Source organism: Nannobrachium achirus (assembly GCF_963921795.1).
Source record: "Nannobrachium achirus genome assembly, chromosome: 23".
Classification (NCBI taxonomy): Eukaryota; Metazoa; Chordata; class Actinopteri; order Myctophiformes; family Myctophidae; genus Nannobrachium; species Nannobrachium achirus.
In genome coordinates, this window is record NC_137830.1 from 41,538,436 (window position 1) to 41,557,616 (window position 19,181).

The following is a 19,181-nucleotide window of genomic DNA, read 5'->3' on the forward strand; positions in this document are numbered from 1 at the left end:
TCTCCCAGGAACCCGCCAGAGATCAATAGCCAATCTGATCGGGCCCAGGAACCCAGCCAAAGAACTTCTAAGTAAAGAGCCAGGTCAGACTGTGGAAGGAATGAAACGGGTTCAATTGGGCCGGTGGAGTTTGGACTCGCTGCCAACAGCAGTATGGGTCACGGAACCAAAGGGCTTAGCTTCTGCATCAACAAAACCACACACTCCAGCGTGGGCTGTTAGCTGCAAATTGCTACTCTAGATTTTATTTATTTTTAATACAGTATGTTGAATCTAGAGTTGCAACGCCTACAGCACCATTGTTGACAGCCCATACATCCAAATAGAAAAGTGCTATAGTATGTGATTGTACTAAACGACGATTTAACTCGCCAACATTGCATCCTCTTTCTATCTGCGAATTGTTTGTTTCATATAAATCCACCGTAGAATTCCGTGCAGGCGATTATTTTTCCAAGTGTTGGAATTCGGAAGCGTTCATGGGAAATCACTCTACGGCCCTGTGTACCACCTGTTTCTAAATTGCACATAAAGCAGGAGGCAGCGGGATGTTGCATTATAGCCAGGGACCCACTCACCCAGAATTTGAGATGACCTGTGATGTCTTGCCGTACCTTTTATTTCAGTTTTATCTATTAGTTTGGTCATTAAGGTCCACAGAATGAGAGGTCGGAAACATCGCGAAAAAAAAGTTATGGCCATTTGTATATTCACTGTCCCATTGACTCCACAACACAGGAACAGAAAAATATTTAAAAAAGAAAAGAAATCTGCTTTAAGTAGCATGTGAGGGGTCAAACTAGGGGTCCTTCATGATTCTGAATCCATTGCAAGCATTTGTTTTGCATGAAAAACATCCCTTGGGCTAAATGTCAGCCTGCGAAAACTGTGAAAAGTGATGGGTCATCACTTTTTTTAACTTTGTTTTGATGAATCATCACTTTTCACAGTTTTCACAGGCCGAAATCATGGAGCTTTTGGGCTTGTGGGTCCCCGACTATTATTGAAAACGAGCGCTTCCGAAGTTCATCACCTGCACATAATTCCTTGACAGAAAGCTAGCTCATAACATGTCTACGATGGATTTTTATGAAACATTTTGCAGAAAGAAAGAGGATAATTCAAGGTTTTCGTACAGCTGCAATGTTGGTGAGTTTAACGTTGTTTAATACAATCAGATTGCACTTTTCTGTTTGGATGTATGGGCTGTCAATGGTTGTGTTGCAACTCTAGATTCAAAGTCTAGAGTTGCAATTTGCAGCTTGGGCTGTGTCAGAATGTTGTGATTGCATCGTCATCACATGCGTACAGATGAATAAATTGCTCTATTTTGAGATTTAATGTCATGCATATTCAACCACATATGCAATGCAAATCAATTCATTCATTCCACTCCGCTTCATCCATGTAATTATCGAGCAAATCGGATGAACATGGAAGAGACACATTATTAGAAAGGAATCATTGTTCATCTATTGCTATTATCTGAGGTTCCATGCCTCCCTCATGGGATGGAGATCTGTATTCATAATGTACCGGAAGATTGACGCATGCTGCAATCAAATCTCATGTTCAGAATCAATTTAAATACATTGAAAGGACTGATATTATAGAGCTATTGTGTGGGAATATGTAAGCCTATATAGTATGTACTGTATGTACAGTTTGGGGCATTTTCTTTTTTAAATCAATGTATTGTACTGACATGCCGGGTAACTTAAAGCTATACTGTGTAAGTTGCTCAACTGGTGGTCTGTAGCAGTATAGCAAACCGCGGTCGCGTTTGCTTTTTTCGTCCGTTTTTCGCTCGCGGACCGGGCCGTCAGACCACCGCGTCCGCCTCGCCTCGCCGAGACGCTTTCAATGAGGTCTCCCGTCTCTCCTCTCTACGAGCAGCGGTTGGAGAGTTACATGCTAGACTCCTCCAGTGTAAACACTGCAGTGTACTTCCTGAAGGCGTGTTTCCTAAACCCACCAGAGAGCCCGGCAGTGTATGTTCTGCGCTGTGATTGGCCGGCAGTGTATAACCCTCGCTGTGATTGGCCGGTAGTGTGATGACGCAATTTTTCCGCGAAAACCGGTCCCGGGCAGGGATCATAGAAAACATATAAAGAGAAGGCTTTAGAAGCTGAAAATAACGGAGTGGGGGTTCTAAAACTTTAGCGATTTAACAGCTAGGACCATTTTAAGATTTGTTTTATAAAAAAAGTTACATGGTACAACTTTAAATACTTTGACAAAATGGTAAACACTGGAACCTTTGTATTGTAGAAATGTCAATAAAGTACAACCTTGAACCTTGAATGCCATATTTTTCTAGGACCTAAAATGTATACTTTATTTGTTTATTTGGCAGGGACAGTGCACATTAATGAACACTTATGATGATTGTTATTATGACTAACATCATAGATGTGATTATGAGTAAATATGCCAGATTTAGCATATACCTGTAGCTCATTTCCATTCCCGTAGTTTCAGGCACATTGCTTGTTTGCCAGAGGTGCCAGTCAGCCCCGAAGCTGAAGCACAAAGATTCACAGAACTCACTTCTCTTATTGAACTTCTGGCAGCACCGTCAAGCAGGCACAGTATGCCCTAACTTTACCTACTGTAGACGATTCAATTCGATGTTATTATAGCGCCTAATCAGAACAACCTTTACATATTGAGCAGAGATCCGGCATAGACCTTTCTCAGGGATTCTTTGGGAGTATTGCACCCTTTAACCCATTAAAACAGGGCAAGCATCTGTGTCATTTTAGATTGTAAAAATATCTTAACCACTCTAACCATTATTTTATACTTTAGCTATTCAAAAATAGCAGATATACAAGCTCATAGCTTGTATTTTTGAAAACTTGAAATATATATATATATTTTGTGGAAGAAAGTATTTTGTCCGCAGCATGAAAAAGTTTGAGCACCACTGAAAATTGTTCGGCCAGTTTGGTAGAGCCATGGGTTGTGTACTCACAGTACCTTGTTGTGAACTGCCAACTGGTGACATATATTGCTCCGCAGTTGATTAGAAAATAATATTCCAACAGAAAATGGCTAGATCAACATGAAGTGGGTATTTTAAGTGAAAGCACACTTCATACTGGGATTTGTGATGTTGTCAGAATCTTTGTTTGTGTTCATTTATGGGCTAAAATAGTCACTTTTAGAGCCGTTTAATCCGTACAATGTAAGGCAATGAAAGTTAGCCGAGTGTTGGACCAATCTGGGAACTAAATGCTTTCCAATAGCTTTCTTCACAAATGTGTTCATAAATGTGTCTGCTATCACCTCTGAACTTTGTCAAACCCAACTCCCTTGACAAACTTTGTGGGAGCCAATCAAAGTTGGGGGTATCCCTAGGGCCTGGGATTAAAGGGGGGAAAATAATAAAAAATAGCCAATATGAGCATAGGGTATTTTTGGGCTGCTGAATCCATTCCAACCATTAGTTTTCAGTTAAAATTACTCATTGGCCATAAAATAGGCTACACCTACTTTTGAGTGTTCATGAAACATAATATTGGCAATACAAAAATGTATGAACACATTTGTGAAGAAAGCTATTGGAAAGCATTTAGTTCCCAGATTGGTCCAACACTCGGCTAACTTTCCCTCACTAATGAAGGTGGATTCTGCTTTTCAATGGAATGGAGTGGTTTCAGGACGTGTGAAGTTTTGAAATGGCACATATGTAAGTGTGTGATCAATATATTCGTTAGCCCGAAAAAAGCATGAAAAAGTTTGAGCACCACTGAAAATTGTTCGCCCAGTTTGGTAGAGCCATGGGTTGTGTACTTACAGTACCTTGTTGTGATGTAACTAGGCCAACTGGTGACATATATTGCTCCGCAGTTGATTAGAAAATAATATTCCAAAAGAAAATGGCTAGATCAACATGAAGTGGGTATTTTAAGTGAAAGCACACGTCGTACTGGGATTTGTGATGTTGTCAGAATCTTTGTTTGTGTTCATTTATGGGCTAAAATAGTCACTTTTAGAGCCGTTTAATCCGTACAATGTAAGGCAATGAGACACTATGTTTGGATTATTATGGACTAGTTACATCATAGGTAAGTACACTACATTATCCTATAGGACAAGTGTCCTATTGCTTTAATAGCACAAGCACACGCACCTGCACATTAACATTTCCACAGAGACCGTATTTTGCCCAGTGCAGAACTTGTTCTCGAAGTCGGAGTCTTCTTCTCCCCTCATTCACGGTGCTCTCTTGTACGTGTGAGGACAGGGTGACTGTTGAGGTAGAATGCATTGAGGTCAGGCCATTAGACGGGGGAAGGAAACTGAGAAGAAAGCAGCCGCGCCGTGCGCGTGTAGCTCAGTGTACCGGAGCTGCTCGAGTCTGATAGCATTCAGTCTGAGGGCTTTTCAGCACCGGGGACAGCTCCTTTCACCCGTCCTAGCAAGAGTGATAAGAGGCGCTCTCTGTGTTTTCCCCTCCATTACTGTCTTCTTTCTCACTCACTCTCTCTCACTCACTCTCTCTCTCTCACTCTCTCTCTCTCCGTCTATCTATCTCTCCATCCCATCCCCTCTCAACATTTAGCCAGAGGGCACCACTGACACCCACGTCCAACTAAATGTCTGGTACGCCTGACTTGACAATGAATCTACCCTGAGGATTACCTCAGTCCATGATGCCGAGCAATGTTTTCTCTCTCTCTCTCTCTCTCTCTCTCTCTCTCTCTCTCTCTCTCTCTCTCTCTCTCTCCTATGTTTATAATTATGAGCTGGATGTTGGGTGCAGTCTTGTGCTTGTGGTGTAACTGTTTTATTTTTTTGCAGTTAATCCCTATATTGCTTCTGTGCTTTGACGGGTCTAGTCATACAGTTCTTCAGTAGTTGGATAGAATCGTTTGATCGTCGTGTTTTTTCTTGTATGGCAAAAAGTGGCATTGGAAAAAAGGTTTTTAATAAAGCGGTCTTAACACTTTTTGTGCCATTCCCAAACTAGTTCGGAAAAAATAAAGACCGCCGAATTTGTGCCATTCTCAAACTAGTTCGGGATATATAGGCCTACTGTATATACAGTAAGCTTATTAAGCCTTACTGTAACGTCGGGGCTGTCCATTGATGATGGCTGAACCTCGCGGTTTGTTTACATTAGGTGTTGACATCATCGTGCAGCGAAAATCCTCCATTTAATCCAATGCATTTTGCTGGATGTATGTTTTTATTGGCGAGAACCACATTTTTTCACGGCTGGATGGAAAAATAATGATCGGCTAACTATAGCTTTAGCCTATACATAATGTTGGGCAACAACATCCGGGTCAGAGTCATGTGACACGAGAACGTGCTGATTTGCACGCGTGAGCATGCTGGGGTTTCACAATAAAGCGCAGCTCTACGGCCAGAATTACTGGTGTTGTACGGTTGGGTTCTGGCGCCATCGTGTGGCTCCTAACGTGTAATGAAATAAAAACCTCTCTCTGTAGTGCTAGATGTTTCTCTCTCTCTCTCTCTCTCTCTCTCTCTCTCTCTCTCTCTCTCTCTCTCTCTCTCGCTTGCGATTTCTCTCACTCTCACTCTCTAGTGTTTTCGATAGCTAGCTAGTGATTTCTCTCTCCCTCCCTCTCCCTCCCTCCTCTCTCTTCTCTCTCTGCTGTTTCTCTCTTTAGTTCTCTCTCTCTCTCTCTCTCTCTCTTTCTCTCTTTCTCTCTCTCTCTCTCTCTCTCTCTCTCTCTAGCTCAGGTTTTCTTGTCCACTCTCTGATTATTGCTCTGTTCTAGTATGTTCTGGTTGGCAAGGCAGATGCAGGCAGAGAGGGGCCTTATCGATTGGCCACCAGTGGGGAGAGAATGGTATTTTCGCAGTAAAACAGTTCTTTATCTACCTATCTAAACGGGTGGTTATGCTTTGAAACATAATCTGTATATTTCCCTGTTGGGTTAATAGAGAAGCCTGTGCTTTGAAACTGAAGGGCATATTGAACTCTGCACTAGATAAGAAGCTTAGAACCCAGCTTAATATGCAATTGCTCACCAGTATTGAGTAACCTTACTTTAAAAAATAAAGATTACTGCTATTAAAAAGTAATTTGTTACATTACAGAATGTTTACGTTTGTTATAAGCCTTTCGTGTTTGTATGCCTAGATAAACCCTGCAACGGATGCGTGTTTGAAGAAGTATGATGCAATAGTTGTTTGCACCATACACCTCCTCATCTTCACTTGTAAATATGATTAATAAATAAGAGTTTTTCTTGATGCTTTCATCTGCTGTTGTGAAACCTTTAGACCCATATCAAACCTCCCCTTTCTAAGCAAGATACTACAACCAAATAAACAACTGTCTAATTTGGACTTTCTCTTGAGAAATGTCAGTCAGGTTTAATAGCTAATCAAGTAATCATAGCACAGAAAAAGATAGTGATCTGAGAATGAGCACTGGTGCTAATAAGGTATGTGTTTCGGTTCTTCTTGATTTAATCGCACAATTGTACATGTATCTGTTGAACCAAACAACTGCCTATACAGATGTGCCGTTAGACTTAAAGTTATACCATGTAACTTTTTTTATAAAACAAATCTTAAAATGGTCCTAACTGTTAAATCGCTAAAGTTTTAGAACCCCCACTCCGTTATTTTCAGCTTCAAAGGCCTTCTCTTTATATGTTTTCTATGAGCCGTGAGGGGGGGAGAATTTCGCGGCAAAATGACGTCATCATACTACCGGCCAATCACAGCGAGGGTTATATACTGCCGGCCAATCACAGCGCATCTTGGAGTGGGGTCGCTAGGGTGGCCATATTTGTAGTCTCCCGTGTGTCTATACTCGGGTGCACGGTGAAGCCTTGGGTGAAGGAGTGTATCTCCGGAATGGCTGAACGCACAGGAACCAGGGACCCCTCAAAAGATAGATCTCGGCGAGGTGGAGGCAGACGCGGGGGTGTGAGAACCGAAAAACGGCCGAAAGACGCGGATGCGACCGAGCTACTGACCACAAGTTGAGCAACTTACACAGTATAGCTTTACTGTTCCTTTCCTTAACATTTCCTGCAAATGCATTTCTTCAACAGGATTCTCTCTTCTGTTCTTTCCCTGTTTCTAATTTTTATGAACTATATATTTTTTTCAAAAACCTGCAAATGGCATGAAACCACTCCATTCCATTGAAAAGCAGAATCCACCTTCATTAGTGAGGGAAAGTTAGCCGAGTGTTGGACCAATCTGGGAACTAAATGCTTTCCAATAGCTTTCTTCACAAATGTGTTCATACATTTTTGTATTGCCAATATTATGTTTCATGAACACTCAAAAGTAGGTGTAGCCTATTTTATGGCCAAGGAGTAATTTTAACTGAAAACTAATGGTTGGAATGGATTCAGCAGCCCAAAAATACCCTAATTACACACCTCATATACGCTCATATTGGCCATTTCTTTATTTTTCCCCCTTTAATCCCAGGCCCTCGGGATACTTTGATTGGCTCCCACAAAGTATGTCAAGGGAGTTGGGTTTGACAAAGTTCAGAGGTGATAGTAGACACCTTTATGAACACATTTGTGAAGAAAGCTATTGGAAAGCATTTAGTTCCCAGATTGGTCCACCACTCGGCTAACTTTCCCTCACTATCATAGGTAGATTTAAAGTCAGAGAAGGTCATAAAAATAGCAAAAAATAGCTCAATGTTCTGCCAATCCACTGGAAATCTACTGTCTTGCCAATGGCAGGCCGTGTGAAGTTTTGAAATGGCACATCTGTAAGTGTGTGATCAATAACATTAATAAGGTCAGACAAACATCTTATTCGTTAGCCCCAAAGTAAAAGGAATTGGCAACCTGAATCAAGTAAGTGTAGGTGCTTTCCTCTCAGAAATATTGCCACAGTAGGCAGCCGTTCATAACTGAGCAAGATGCTGAAGAGATTTACGATTTGATCGCAAGAAGGTTGGGCCACTGCATTGCTCTTTTTACAGCAAAACAATAAAAACAAAAAAGAGAGAACACATCAATCTACGTTCACTCCCTGTGTGTTCCAGAGTGGATTGTAAAGTCCTTCTACTTCTATATAAATAAAGCTCTGAACGGGTAAGGGCCGGCCCACATCACAGACTCCCTGTTGTTTTATATTCCTTCACAGGCCCTTAGATCCTCTACTCCAGGCTTGCTAGATAAGCATAAACCCTACCCAGAACAAAATAAAAAATAAAATAAAATTGCAGATGCAGCTTTCTTCGTTTGTACTCCCAAATTATGGAGCACCTTACCTAAAGAGATTAGAGAGGCAGACTATGTTGAAATTTTTAAACAACACTTAAAAACGTCTTTTAAACCTACCATTCTTCTTGGGAATGATGCAAGTCGTTAACGATGCAAGTTGGGAATGCATGCCCCACCTGATTATGCAATACGTGTTGTATCCTAGTACTCATTGTACGCATCTGTCTGTATGTGTACCTTTTATGCCATATATGGAAATTTCCGTATCTGTCTCTCGGCTGTCCCTTTTATGCCTATATGGAGTTCCGTGTCAGGCATCCCCAAATATGGAGTCAAGGAGTCTATGACGTCAATACGTCATATTGATGACATCAAGGTACTCCATAAGCTGTATGGCAGGGGTCTTCAACGTTTTCAGGCCAGGGACCCCCATACTGATGGGGAGATAAAGAAGGGACCCCCGACCACCTCGAAGGGTCGGGTGTCTACAACATATTTTTTATTTTAAACATACATGTACAAGGTAGAGCGAGCAGGGTGGCCATACCACTGCCATTTCTAAACATACCTTATTAACTGAGAACCAAGGTCAATACTATCAACATTCTGTCAATTGCACAGTAATCCTGTATACAAGCTATTCAAAATGGACAGAATCATGATTTATATTCAACATAAATGTGGAAAATGTTTTTAAAATATTTTAAGACAAATGGCATTTTTTAATTTATTTTTTAAATCGAGCAACAATTTTTGTGGACCCCCTGCAGTACCTCTGCGGACCCCCTAGGGGTCACGGACCCCCTGTTGAAGACCACTGCTGTATGGGGATTTGTACTTTTATAGATGCTTTTGAAGATCCGCTGAGCCGACCACTTTCCACTTTCCACATGATGCAAACCCATATAATGGGCATGTCCATGCTCTGGCTCCGACTGTGATTGTGTGAAATATGAAGGACTGAAGGAATTCTTCGCTGGCTCCATCTCCTTTCTTTGAATTTCGTTTCTCTTTTATCACCATTCCACTGGCACTTCAGACAGAGCACTGTTTTTATAGTGTAACTGGAACCCTGCCAGACCCAGGCTGGCACATAATTCAGGCGGTCACCCTCTAATTCGTTCCTTCCCATTTGCATACACTTGCGGGTTCCCTGAGGGGGATCGGTGGCAGCACTTGAAAGACAGGAAGGAGGGAAAGTTTAATCAGGAAGACGGAGCATGCAGTTGTTGTTGTTTTTTTAACGGTATGCCCCATAACTGGGTCATGAGTTCCATTACTTGATTTGAGTTTGCACGCGTACACAGTAATGCACATGTTTATCGTTGTTGTCGGGTGGAAACCTCGTAAATGTGTAATTTAAAGAATGTGGCTAAAGAATCGGCCATTCATTTTTCCCATAGACTTTTATATACAAAATATTAATATACATTATGTAAAGCCTAGAATCAAGCCATCTAGGATTCTGGTGAATCGTGACCATAACATCTTTGATTCTGTGGAGAAAATAAATAAATACATAAATGATTTGTGGGTTTCATTTTGTAGTTCTACACCGGCCATCTTGAGGACCAACACTGATTTTTGTTGAGTTCTATATGCCAATCAGACAAATTGAAACACATGTGTGTCGGTCCTCAACATGGCTGGTGTAGGACTACAAATGAACCCATGAATAATAATATTTAATAATATGATAATAGCCTACTACATTTAATAAATTGTTTAGCGTTAATTTTATATTCTTTTATAAAAATAATTATTATATATATTTTTTTTTCACAGAATTAAAGGTTTTATAATCATGATTCGCCAGGATCCTGGATGGCTTGATTCTAGACTTAAAATAATTGATATACCGGTAAATATTGTTTGTAAATCTTTATGGGAAAAATTAATGGCCGATTATTTTAGTGGCACCAATATACCCTCTCCCACTGCTATGCCACATACTAGGATATAGTCACTGTCGGGCAGAAACCGATTATCTCGATAATCTAACTTTGCCTGTTTTTGAGCGGTGGTCACACCACTCCTATACAGAGCTGTGTGTGTATGTATGCGTGCGTGTATGTATGTATGTATGTATGCGTGCCTGTATGTAGCCTGCAATACCTCTACTCAAGTTCAAGTTACTTTTATTGCCACACAACCAGGTTGGTGGTATTTGGTTTCAGTATATACATTTGTTGCAGCTCTGACAAAACAAGGAACAAGACATGACAACAAGTACATGATTTTAGTTTTTATTGTATTCTTTTTTTCAAGACACCACACCACACACACACACACGTTAGGGGAGGGGCGCTGTTGTTCAGGCCAGGCACATTCACTCACACACGCACGCACGCGCACGTGCACACACACACACACACACACACACACACACACACACACACACACACACACACACACACACACACACACACACACACACACACACACACACACACACACAGGCAGCCAGTTCACATGGGTGTGATTCTTTTCATAAATTAAAGCCATACTTGATAACACCACAGCATCACACAAAAGCAGATCCACAAGCTGGAAGCGCATCGCGTCGCGTTTAGAGCTTGTCGATCTGCTACTTTTGATGCTTATGAATTTGAATCCTGAAGAGTTTCCACTTGACGCCACATTAACCTTTCTGGTGTTGCTATTTTTGGTGTTGCTATTCAGGTGTCTGGACATTATAGTTATTAGTATAGATAGTAGATCGGCTAAGTATAAATCTTTAAAGGCCATGTACACAGGAAGTAGAAAACAAATGTATTTTATTTATTTGAAGGGCTGTGGGGGCGTTCCACTAAAGACAGGGTAATAATTATTATAGCCAGAAGATGGCCATGCCCACTAGTGCATAGCCTGGCACACTGCCCACAAGATGGCGGTGTACTCCAGGGTATAGCATCAAAACACTGGTATAAGTCAATTAGTCTTCTGTCATGCGATTTGCAGCAGATTCTGATGACATCACTGAAACTCACCTTCACGTGTCATCAGATGAGGTTTTTAGTGCCTACAAGAAAAACTGCTCTGAGCAGGAAATGCCCAAATAAGGCATTTCCTGTGTACATGGCCTTTACGTGGTTAACACAATGCCTGCCAAGGGTTAAAAAAAAATCTATCTTAGTACTGCCCGGCTTTTTACAAAAAATTAAAATGAAAATAAAAAAAAAATTAAACATTTTTTGAAAAAAAATAAGCTCTCAGAAGATGTCCATTGCCCCCTTGCAGTTGGCAGAAAAATATAATCAACCCCAAGAAAAATCTATTTTTAGATTAACACACACAAACAATTACAGCATGTGGATGGTGGCCATTTTGGCAGCCATCTTGAAGAAGGTGTGCAGAAAGCTGATTACATGAATAACATTTTTATAATTTTTTATCAGCATCACAGGCTGCCCAAAGAGCTGTGAACACATTGCTGTCTCATATATTAGTGAACAGTGCCCCCCAGTGGCCAAAAACGGTAGAACGTACAGTAACGTGTAAGGCGGTAGATAGCTGGGCAAAATAGAACGTTTATAAACGTGTAAGGCGGCAGATGTGTTAAAGGACAACTTTCGTTTTTTACAACAAGGGTTCATATTTTAGATTGTAATTAAAGAATATAAAAGATGAGTGTTAAATTGATTTAATTAACTTCTTTCTATTGTTTTAGAGATTCTTATTTCAGTGGTTGGGGGCATGCGTACAAGTGGCTAAATATGTAATTTTACACAGAATGAGCCCATTCCCAAGATACAACGCAACCTTTCATGGTTGGATGTGACTTATGGGGGCGAGAAGTGTTACTGTAAATAGCAATAAAGAAACTGCTGGCTTATTGTGTCTAAAAAGACATATTTAGCCACTTGTACGCATGCCCCCATGCGTACGCATGCCCCACATTTTAGCACGGTAAACGCGATAAAACAATAGAACGGAGCAAATGAAAACATTTTAACACTAACCTTTTCTTTTCTCTAATTACAATCTAAAATATGAACCCTTGTTGTAAAAAAAACAAAGTTGTCCTTTAAGAGCAGAAACAAGCATCCCACCGCTTCAAAGGTCATTGATGAACAGGAGGTGCTCCATTCCGGTTGCCCACCTGACCTGGCAGCCGCTCAGCTGCCGTGTTAAAGGAGAATTCAGGACTAGACGTTTTATTTCGTTAATCTGATGTTATGATATTCCAGAACGATCGGTACAGGTTTTTTATTATAATTTGTTTTTATCTCGAGTCCCCGGCAGCTTCGACAAATCAATCAAAACTTTTAAGTTATTATTTATTTGTATCACTACTTTTATTTTATTTTAATTAACGTTATTATTATTATGATTTCAATCTCTGTGTTTTGCCAATTATTTGGGGGCCCCCTTGCAATACCCTCGCGGCGCCATTCCTCCGTTCTCTTCGCAAACTAAACAAGCCCTTTTGTTGGGAGCGGCATTCATCCACTGCCGGCTTTTTGTCTCACAGCAGAGAAGCAGCGTCTTCTCTAATCCCCAAAGCCTGTTCATTATCACCGCTGCACCCCCTGGTAACACGGTGATGGATTCACAAACCACCTCCAGGCGGTAAAGTAGCTTAATTAGATCCAGTCACAATGGAGGTTGGCATATTATGAATGCAGACATTTAAATACACTGAAATGTTTACTTATAGTCCAGTAATTCTAGGCCAAAATTAGGCTAAACCTAAAACAAATTGCAATAGTATCAAACTCAACTGATTTTGTATCCTCAATATGTCCTTAGTGAGGGAGAAAAAGTCCCAAGGAATCCCATCAGGGGAAAGTTTTGAAAACGACCTACCTACCTTCACTTACTATACACACTATAAAGGAAAAAATGACTCCCAAAAAATCTGCTTTAAGTGGGATGTGAGGGGTCAAACTAGGGGTTTTTAATTATTCTGAATCCATTGCAAGTATTTGTTTTGCACGAAAAACATTCCTTGGGCAAGAAATGGCCCCTCAAAACGATGGTTTAGTGATTTTCACAGTCTTTTGGGGTCCGTTTTTAGCCCAAGGAATGTTTTTCATGCAAAACAAATGCTTGCAAGTCATTTTTTCCTTTATAGTGTAGTGTATAGTAAGTGAAGGTAGGTAGGTCGTTTTCAAAACTTTCCCCTGATGGGATTCCTTGGGACTTTTTTTCCCTCACTAAGAACATATTGAGGATACAAAATCAGTTGAGTTTGCTACTATTGCAATTTGTTTTAGGTTTTTTCATATAACGACTGGACTATTAGTGCAGATATAACGACACAATTCCCTTAAACCGAACCATGCTATACTTTTTTTAGGCGTTGTGTGTGTGCCCACTAGATCGTTTTGCTGGATTAACAAAAGCCTCCCTTTGCAAGTGTATTCATTCATATTGTGGAGTATGTAATACTGCAACACTATTGACAATAAAAAAATATATATTTATAATATTATATTTTATCAAGAATGATGTGGTTCTGATGTGGCCAGCCTGTCATGTCGGTCTTCTATGACATTTCTACTGTATGACGTTTGATTCCAAAAATGTCCATTCTAAAACAAAGGTTAGAAAATATGCCAAAATACAATTCAATTCAAACTTTATTCCAGACCGGGTGTCTTCAACGTTTTCAGGCCAGGGACCCCTTAGCTGAGAGAGAGATGAATCAGGGACCCCCAAAACCTTTTAATAGAACTGTCAATACTTGACCTTTCACTCTGTACTTAGTCTGCTCTTTTTCCGCTCTACACCAAACCTCTTTTCCAAAAATAGCCGATCTATAAGCTCACAACGCCTCGCTCTGCGAGGCGTTGTGAGGTTGTAGGTCGTCTATTTTTGGCTAAAGTTGGACGCTAGGGTTCAAATGCTTAATGCTTTCTATTACACAAACATTTGGAGAACCCCCTGTAGTAACTCTGAGGACCCCCTAGGGTTCCCGGACCCCCTGTTGAAAACCCTTGTTCCAGACACACAGGGGCTCATTCAGGCCAGACATGAAACCATACATTGAATGTCTTAAGAGAGCCTCTCATGTGTGGATATACTGTACCACATGAAACAAACAAGTGACTGGCACTATGCCATCTAGGAACCTAAGTAGAATCCTCAGAGCATCATTGTAGGCAACTTTAAGCCTCCTCATGCTACCTTTCTTTGTAAGTACACCGCTAAGAAAGCTGTATACATGGGAGTGCAGAATGCTTTAAAAAGTGCACACTTGACAGGTCATGAGCACATACTGAATCTGCGAAGCAACATACAGTACACACACACACACACACACACACACACACACACACACACACACACACACACACACACACACACACACACACACACACACACACACACACACACACACACACACACACCCTCATATAGACGGCTAGTTTCCTACTGAGCCTCCAATGTTACCTTTGTCCATGCTGTAAAATGCTGTGCTAATTAAATGCCTGACGATCAGTTTTTACATTTAAATTGAAAACGAATAGGGGCAAGCTTAGTTTGCTGCTAATGCACCTAATGGAATAGGCTAAAATCCTTACTGGCCTTCAAGTTCTTACAGACACTGGGTTACTACGATTCCTTTTGCAATCTGTTCATTATTGAACGATCGCGTTTTATCAAGTCCACCGATTAAATATGAAACCCGCCCACACTTAATCTTAACCTCCTCTTCTGAGACCTTCTGTTAATAGCTCTTTTATCTACTAAGATCATGCCTCTGACAGCTATTGAGTTGCACGCTGTACAATTCCTCAACATTGATTTAACACTGAGAGGCGTTTTAAATGGATAGATTAACACTGGCGAATGTTACTGTGTATTTTGTTTCATTGTCTTCTTTGATTGGATCTTTCTTTTAAACCCTTTTAAGATCTGGAAAGCATCTGTGTCACTTTATATTTGAACCAGTTTAACCATTATTTTATACTTTGGCGTTTCAAAAATAGCAGATCTACAAGCTCATGAGCTTGTAGATCTGCTATTTTCTTTTTAGTCGTGAAAAGTTTTGAAAATCTAGAAGGATTTAGGAGACATTTCGGAGAATCAGACTCAAATCTTAATGGGTTGACCTTGCTGGAGCGTGCCATTTCAATCTCACTTAGCCGATACTAATTGAAACCTCATGGAATAGCCGACTAAAGCAGAAGGAGCAAAATACAAATAATCTTTAAGTTGCACCATCTTTTTCCATTTATTTTTATTTATTCTTTTTAGACTGAATCATTTTTTGTTCTCTCACCATTGCAGGTCACTATTCACCCTGGAAGACCGCTAAACAGGTAACATGCAGCAGCTCCAAAAACCTGGACTGTTACCCATCTCTGCTTGTTTGGAAAACATTAATCATTAATAGATATTCATGTATTAGCTACAACTGGCTGCAGTGTGCAATATCTGCTTCCCAGAATGACATATTGCTACACTAAACCACGGCTGCTGTACTCCTTTTAGACACCGTATGGAAATTAATATTCTTTCGCACCTTCCCCTGCACGCACTACTGACGACCTGATATTAGATTGCCTTTTGTAGCTCCTGCAATAACCAGTACTTGAGATCTGGCCCTCTCTCATCCTGTGCGGAAGAAAAAGGTCAAGTAACCCACTTGTGGATATAGCATCACTAGAGCTTTAATCCTGCGAGTCAGACCTGACTCAAAGTCATATTCAGTCTGATTCAAAGCCATTGCGGTTGTCTGCGCACATGGAAGGCGGTAGAGTTGTCCTGCTCTAGTGATGTTATCATCTGTGATCTCACTGTGTCTGTATCTAAATGCATTTCCAGCCTTCTCTCAGATATTAACCACTTCAAGTAATAGAACACTTGGGTTGTGTAATTACCTTGCATGATGTAGCTAGTGCAATTGGTAACCGGAAATAGCATCTCAATTGACTTGTCTTGAAACACAGCCGCGTCCCCTTCCCTCCTCCCTCCACGGCAATGGCTTATTCAACATGAAGTCAACATTTAAAAACAAATGTTATACTGGGTTTGATTGCGACCGTAGGTCGCAGTTTAGTATGTGAACCGTCACAGCTTGACTGTATCTCTGTCTGTAACGCCTGACACTGTGGTTCCCCTGACACATCACTGTGACATCACAGTTGACATCACAGTGATGTCAGATACTCAGAGCAGGGATTTCCATATATGGGCATAAAAGGGATTCTGTTAGCATACGTATGACATCATATGTGACATCACAGTGCTGTTAGAAACTCAGAGCAGGGATCGCCTAACCTGACTCCGCCAGATGGTGGCAGCAGTGCGTACCGCCCTTCCTTACCATCTGAGACCGCTCGGGGAGAGTTGATAACGCTCGTAAAGTCCCAGGCCGGACGAATCAGCGGCAGCTACGGGCGGGCTCTGAGCGGCCCTGAGCCAATAGAGTCTGACTGCAGACCACGTGGAAACCCAGGAGGCGGATTCCAGGTGTAACGTCATGCAGACAGGCCAATATGAGTGGTTGGAGTTGGCACTCCCAGACTGTGATAGACAGACGTCCCCATCCAATCACCTGCTAAAGAATTTGGCCCGCCTCCTACATCGGTTTGGTTGGAATGAATCCAGATGGTAAAAGCAGGGCGGTATGCAGGCATACGCACTGCTGCCACCATCTGGCGCAGTCAGGTTAGGGATCGCCATATATGGGCATAAAAGGGATTGTATATGGGTATTCCCAGATGATGCCCTGTTAGGAGAACCACACTAACAGAATCCATATATGGCCAAGACAGATGGCGCCCTTCGCCCTTAGGCGTCTTACTGCTTATATATTGTCAGAATCAGGTTTGTTTATGTGCTAAAAGAATGACTGATGTTTCACTGTTCAATGGAAGTCAATGAGGAGCTATTTTTGGATAATTAATTTCTAATCAACTGCGCAGCGGAGCAATTAATCTCACCAAATGGACTAGTTACATCAATAAAAGGTAACTACACAATCCAAGCCTCTACCAAAGTGTCCTATTGCTTTAAGCCCTGTATACTTCATCAAAAGGCGAATAGCGAAAATAGAAAATCTGTAAGCTCAGTTGAGTTAATGCTATAGCTCGTACAGTGGATTGCTGCTATTTTAGCTATTAAAGATTTGATTAGAGAGAAGCCTATCTAGTGTTAAGATGCATAGCCTGTGCTTATTGACCAATAGTTTTCTTTCATGGTTCTTTATTTACATGATCTCATACTAACCCTCCGTCCCTCCGTCTGTCTGTCACGTCACGTCACGTCACGTCACGTCACGTCACGTCACGTCACACTTTTGCCCCTACTCTTATCTCCGGCACCGTTGCTCCTATCCATGCCATGCCCTGATTTCTCACATGGCACCTCTTGTAGTGCCACCATCAGGCCGATTTTCGCAAAACACATTTTTGGACACTGCTCCTACACATTTTGGCCTAAAATCACGCAAAGCGGTACACAATATCTCTAAAGTCATGTCATCAACATGGATCTGTCCCATTTCTCATATTCCCCCCTGATTGGCTACGATTGCCTTCTAAAGTTTGTGTATGCGACGTGACGGTCGTTTATCTCCCAAGTAGGGAGTCTTACAGGTCTTTTTATTCTCACACTGTATCAGATAGTAGCTCGTTGTAGAGCGTCTGCGTTTGCGTGTGTGTGTGCGTGTGTGTGTGTGTGTGTGTGTGTGTGTGTGTGTTTGTGTGAGTGGCTGAGTCTGTGCGGATGAGTGGGCATAAACATCCAGTTCAGTCAGTATTTCCTCCCCGGGAGCCGGGACGTCCCAACCGGCTCCTAACCCCAAATAATCCATACTAACCAACAATCCATAGAACAACAGGCTGAAGGCTCGGTTGGGAGGGCTCCATTGTGGTCAGTCTTCATGTTGTCAGCTTCCGAGATACTCATTGTTCATGGCAGCTTTTTTCCCTTTCTTTCTTTTCAGCCGTTCTCTTCAGACTCCCCCAGATTAATTCTGATTCCGAGCTCTTTGGGAAATGTTTTGACGGAGTACCAGTCCTCAAATATAGCCTCTCTCTCTCTCTCTCCCCTCTTTCCCCAAGTACTAATTTCCTCGCCGCCCTCACCTCACAGTACTCGTTTGTTTTCTCCAATTCCCCCTCTAAACGCACATGCACACACGCGCGCGCGAGCGAGCGAGCGCACACATCGTGCATGCACACTCACACATACGCTGCTCTCTGCCAAGAGCAGCCAAAGTCCCTGAACAGCGAAGTTCAGTCTAGATTTAATTGGATATCATTTGTTACAGGAGGGGTTTTGAACGCCCGGAGAGTGGAATGTGAATAAGAAACATGACTAATAAGGACGCATGGGGGAGTCGCCTAATTGACACGTGGACCTCAAGTCTGATCATTGCCTCCTATATCAGCCCCCCAGACATTAGACATGTAACTGAGCTCCTATAGAGCTGGCTGTCGCACCCGGCCAGTACTGTCTGTTAAAAGGTGAACAATGTGTGAGCTCATGAAGGTCCTCTAGGGGCTCAAGTACATCTATTTTGAAAAGCCTTCTGCAGGATTCTCTGGCCATTATGTACAGTAGCTTACAGGCATAGTCTGCCCGCTGGAGCTGCATTAATGAGATAGGACACAGAGAGAGAGAGCACGTGAAATAATGCTTTAGTAGTCGAGTCCCTGCCTTAATAACGCCCTCCGTTATTGCCTGGCCCATCCAGACCTGCTCTCAGATCAATAGCAGACATGACTGAAGCCACAAAGACAGGAAATGCTTTGATGGCTCAGTGCAACCCGATCCGAATGCCCTGCGAATCTTACTGAAGTGTGCCACATGGAGCCGGTATCTCATTTTCAGACACTTGCCATTCCCTCTGGATATGTCTCTCACACTTCTGTGGCACATCAACATGTCATCTCGCCCGTCTCTTTTGCAGCTCACCGCGACAAGCATCTAGGTTGACACTCTGATTGGCTGGTGTTGTCAAAACACATGTGTTTGGAATGTGGCAGTGGCATATGCTAATTGGTCATAATTTATATGTGCAATATTTTCCGG

The 19,181-nt window shown here is 41.8% G+C and overlaps 1 protein-coding gene across 1 annotated transcript in view; it reads left to right on the top strand.

The window, feature by feature from the left end:
- Positions 1–19,181, top strand: part of magi2a (membrane associated guanylate kinase, WW and PDZ domain containing 2a) — a gene marked incomplete at both ends in the record, with an annotated part of 355,201 nt that overhangs the window by 289,145 nt on the left and 46,875 nt on the right. The window contains one exon of the mRNA XM_080754102.1: positions 15,429–15,460. Within this exon, the coding sequence (XP_080610228.1) occupies positions 15,429–15,460 (32 nt within the window). The remainder of the gene's footprint in view (positions 1–15,428; positions 15,461–19,181) is intronic.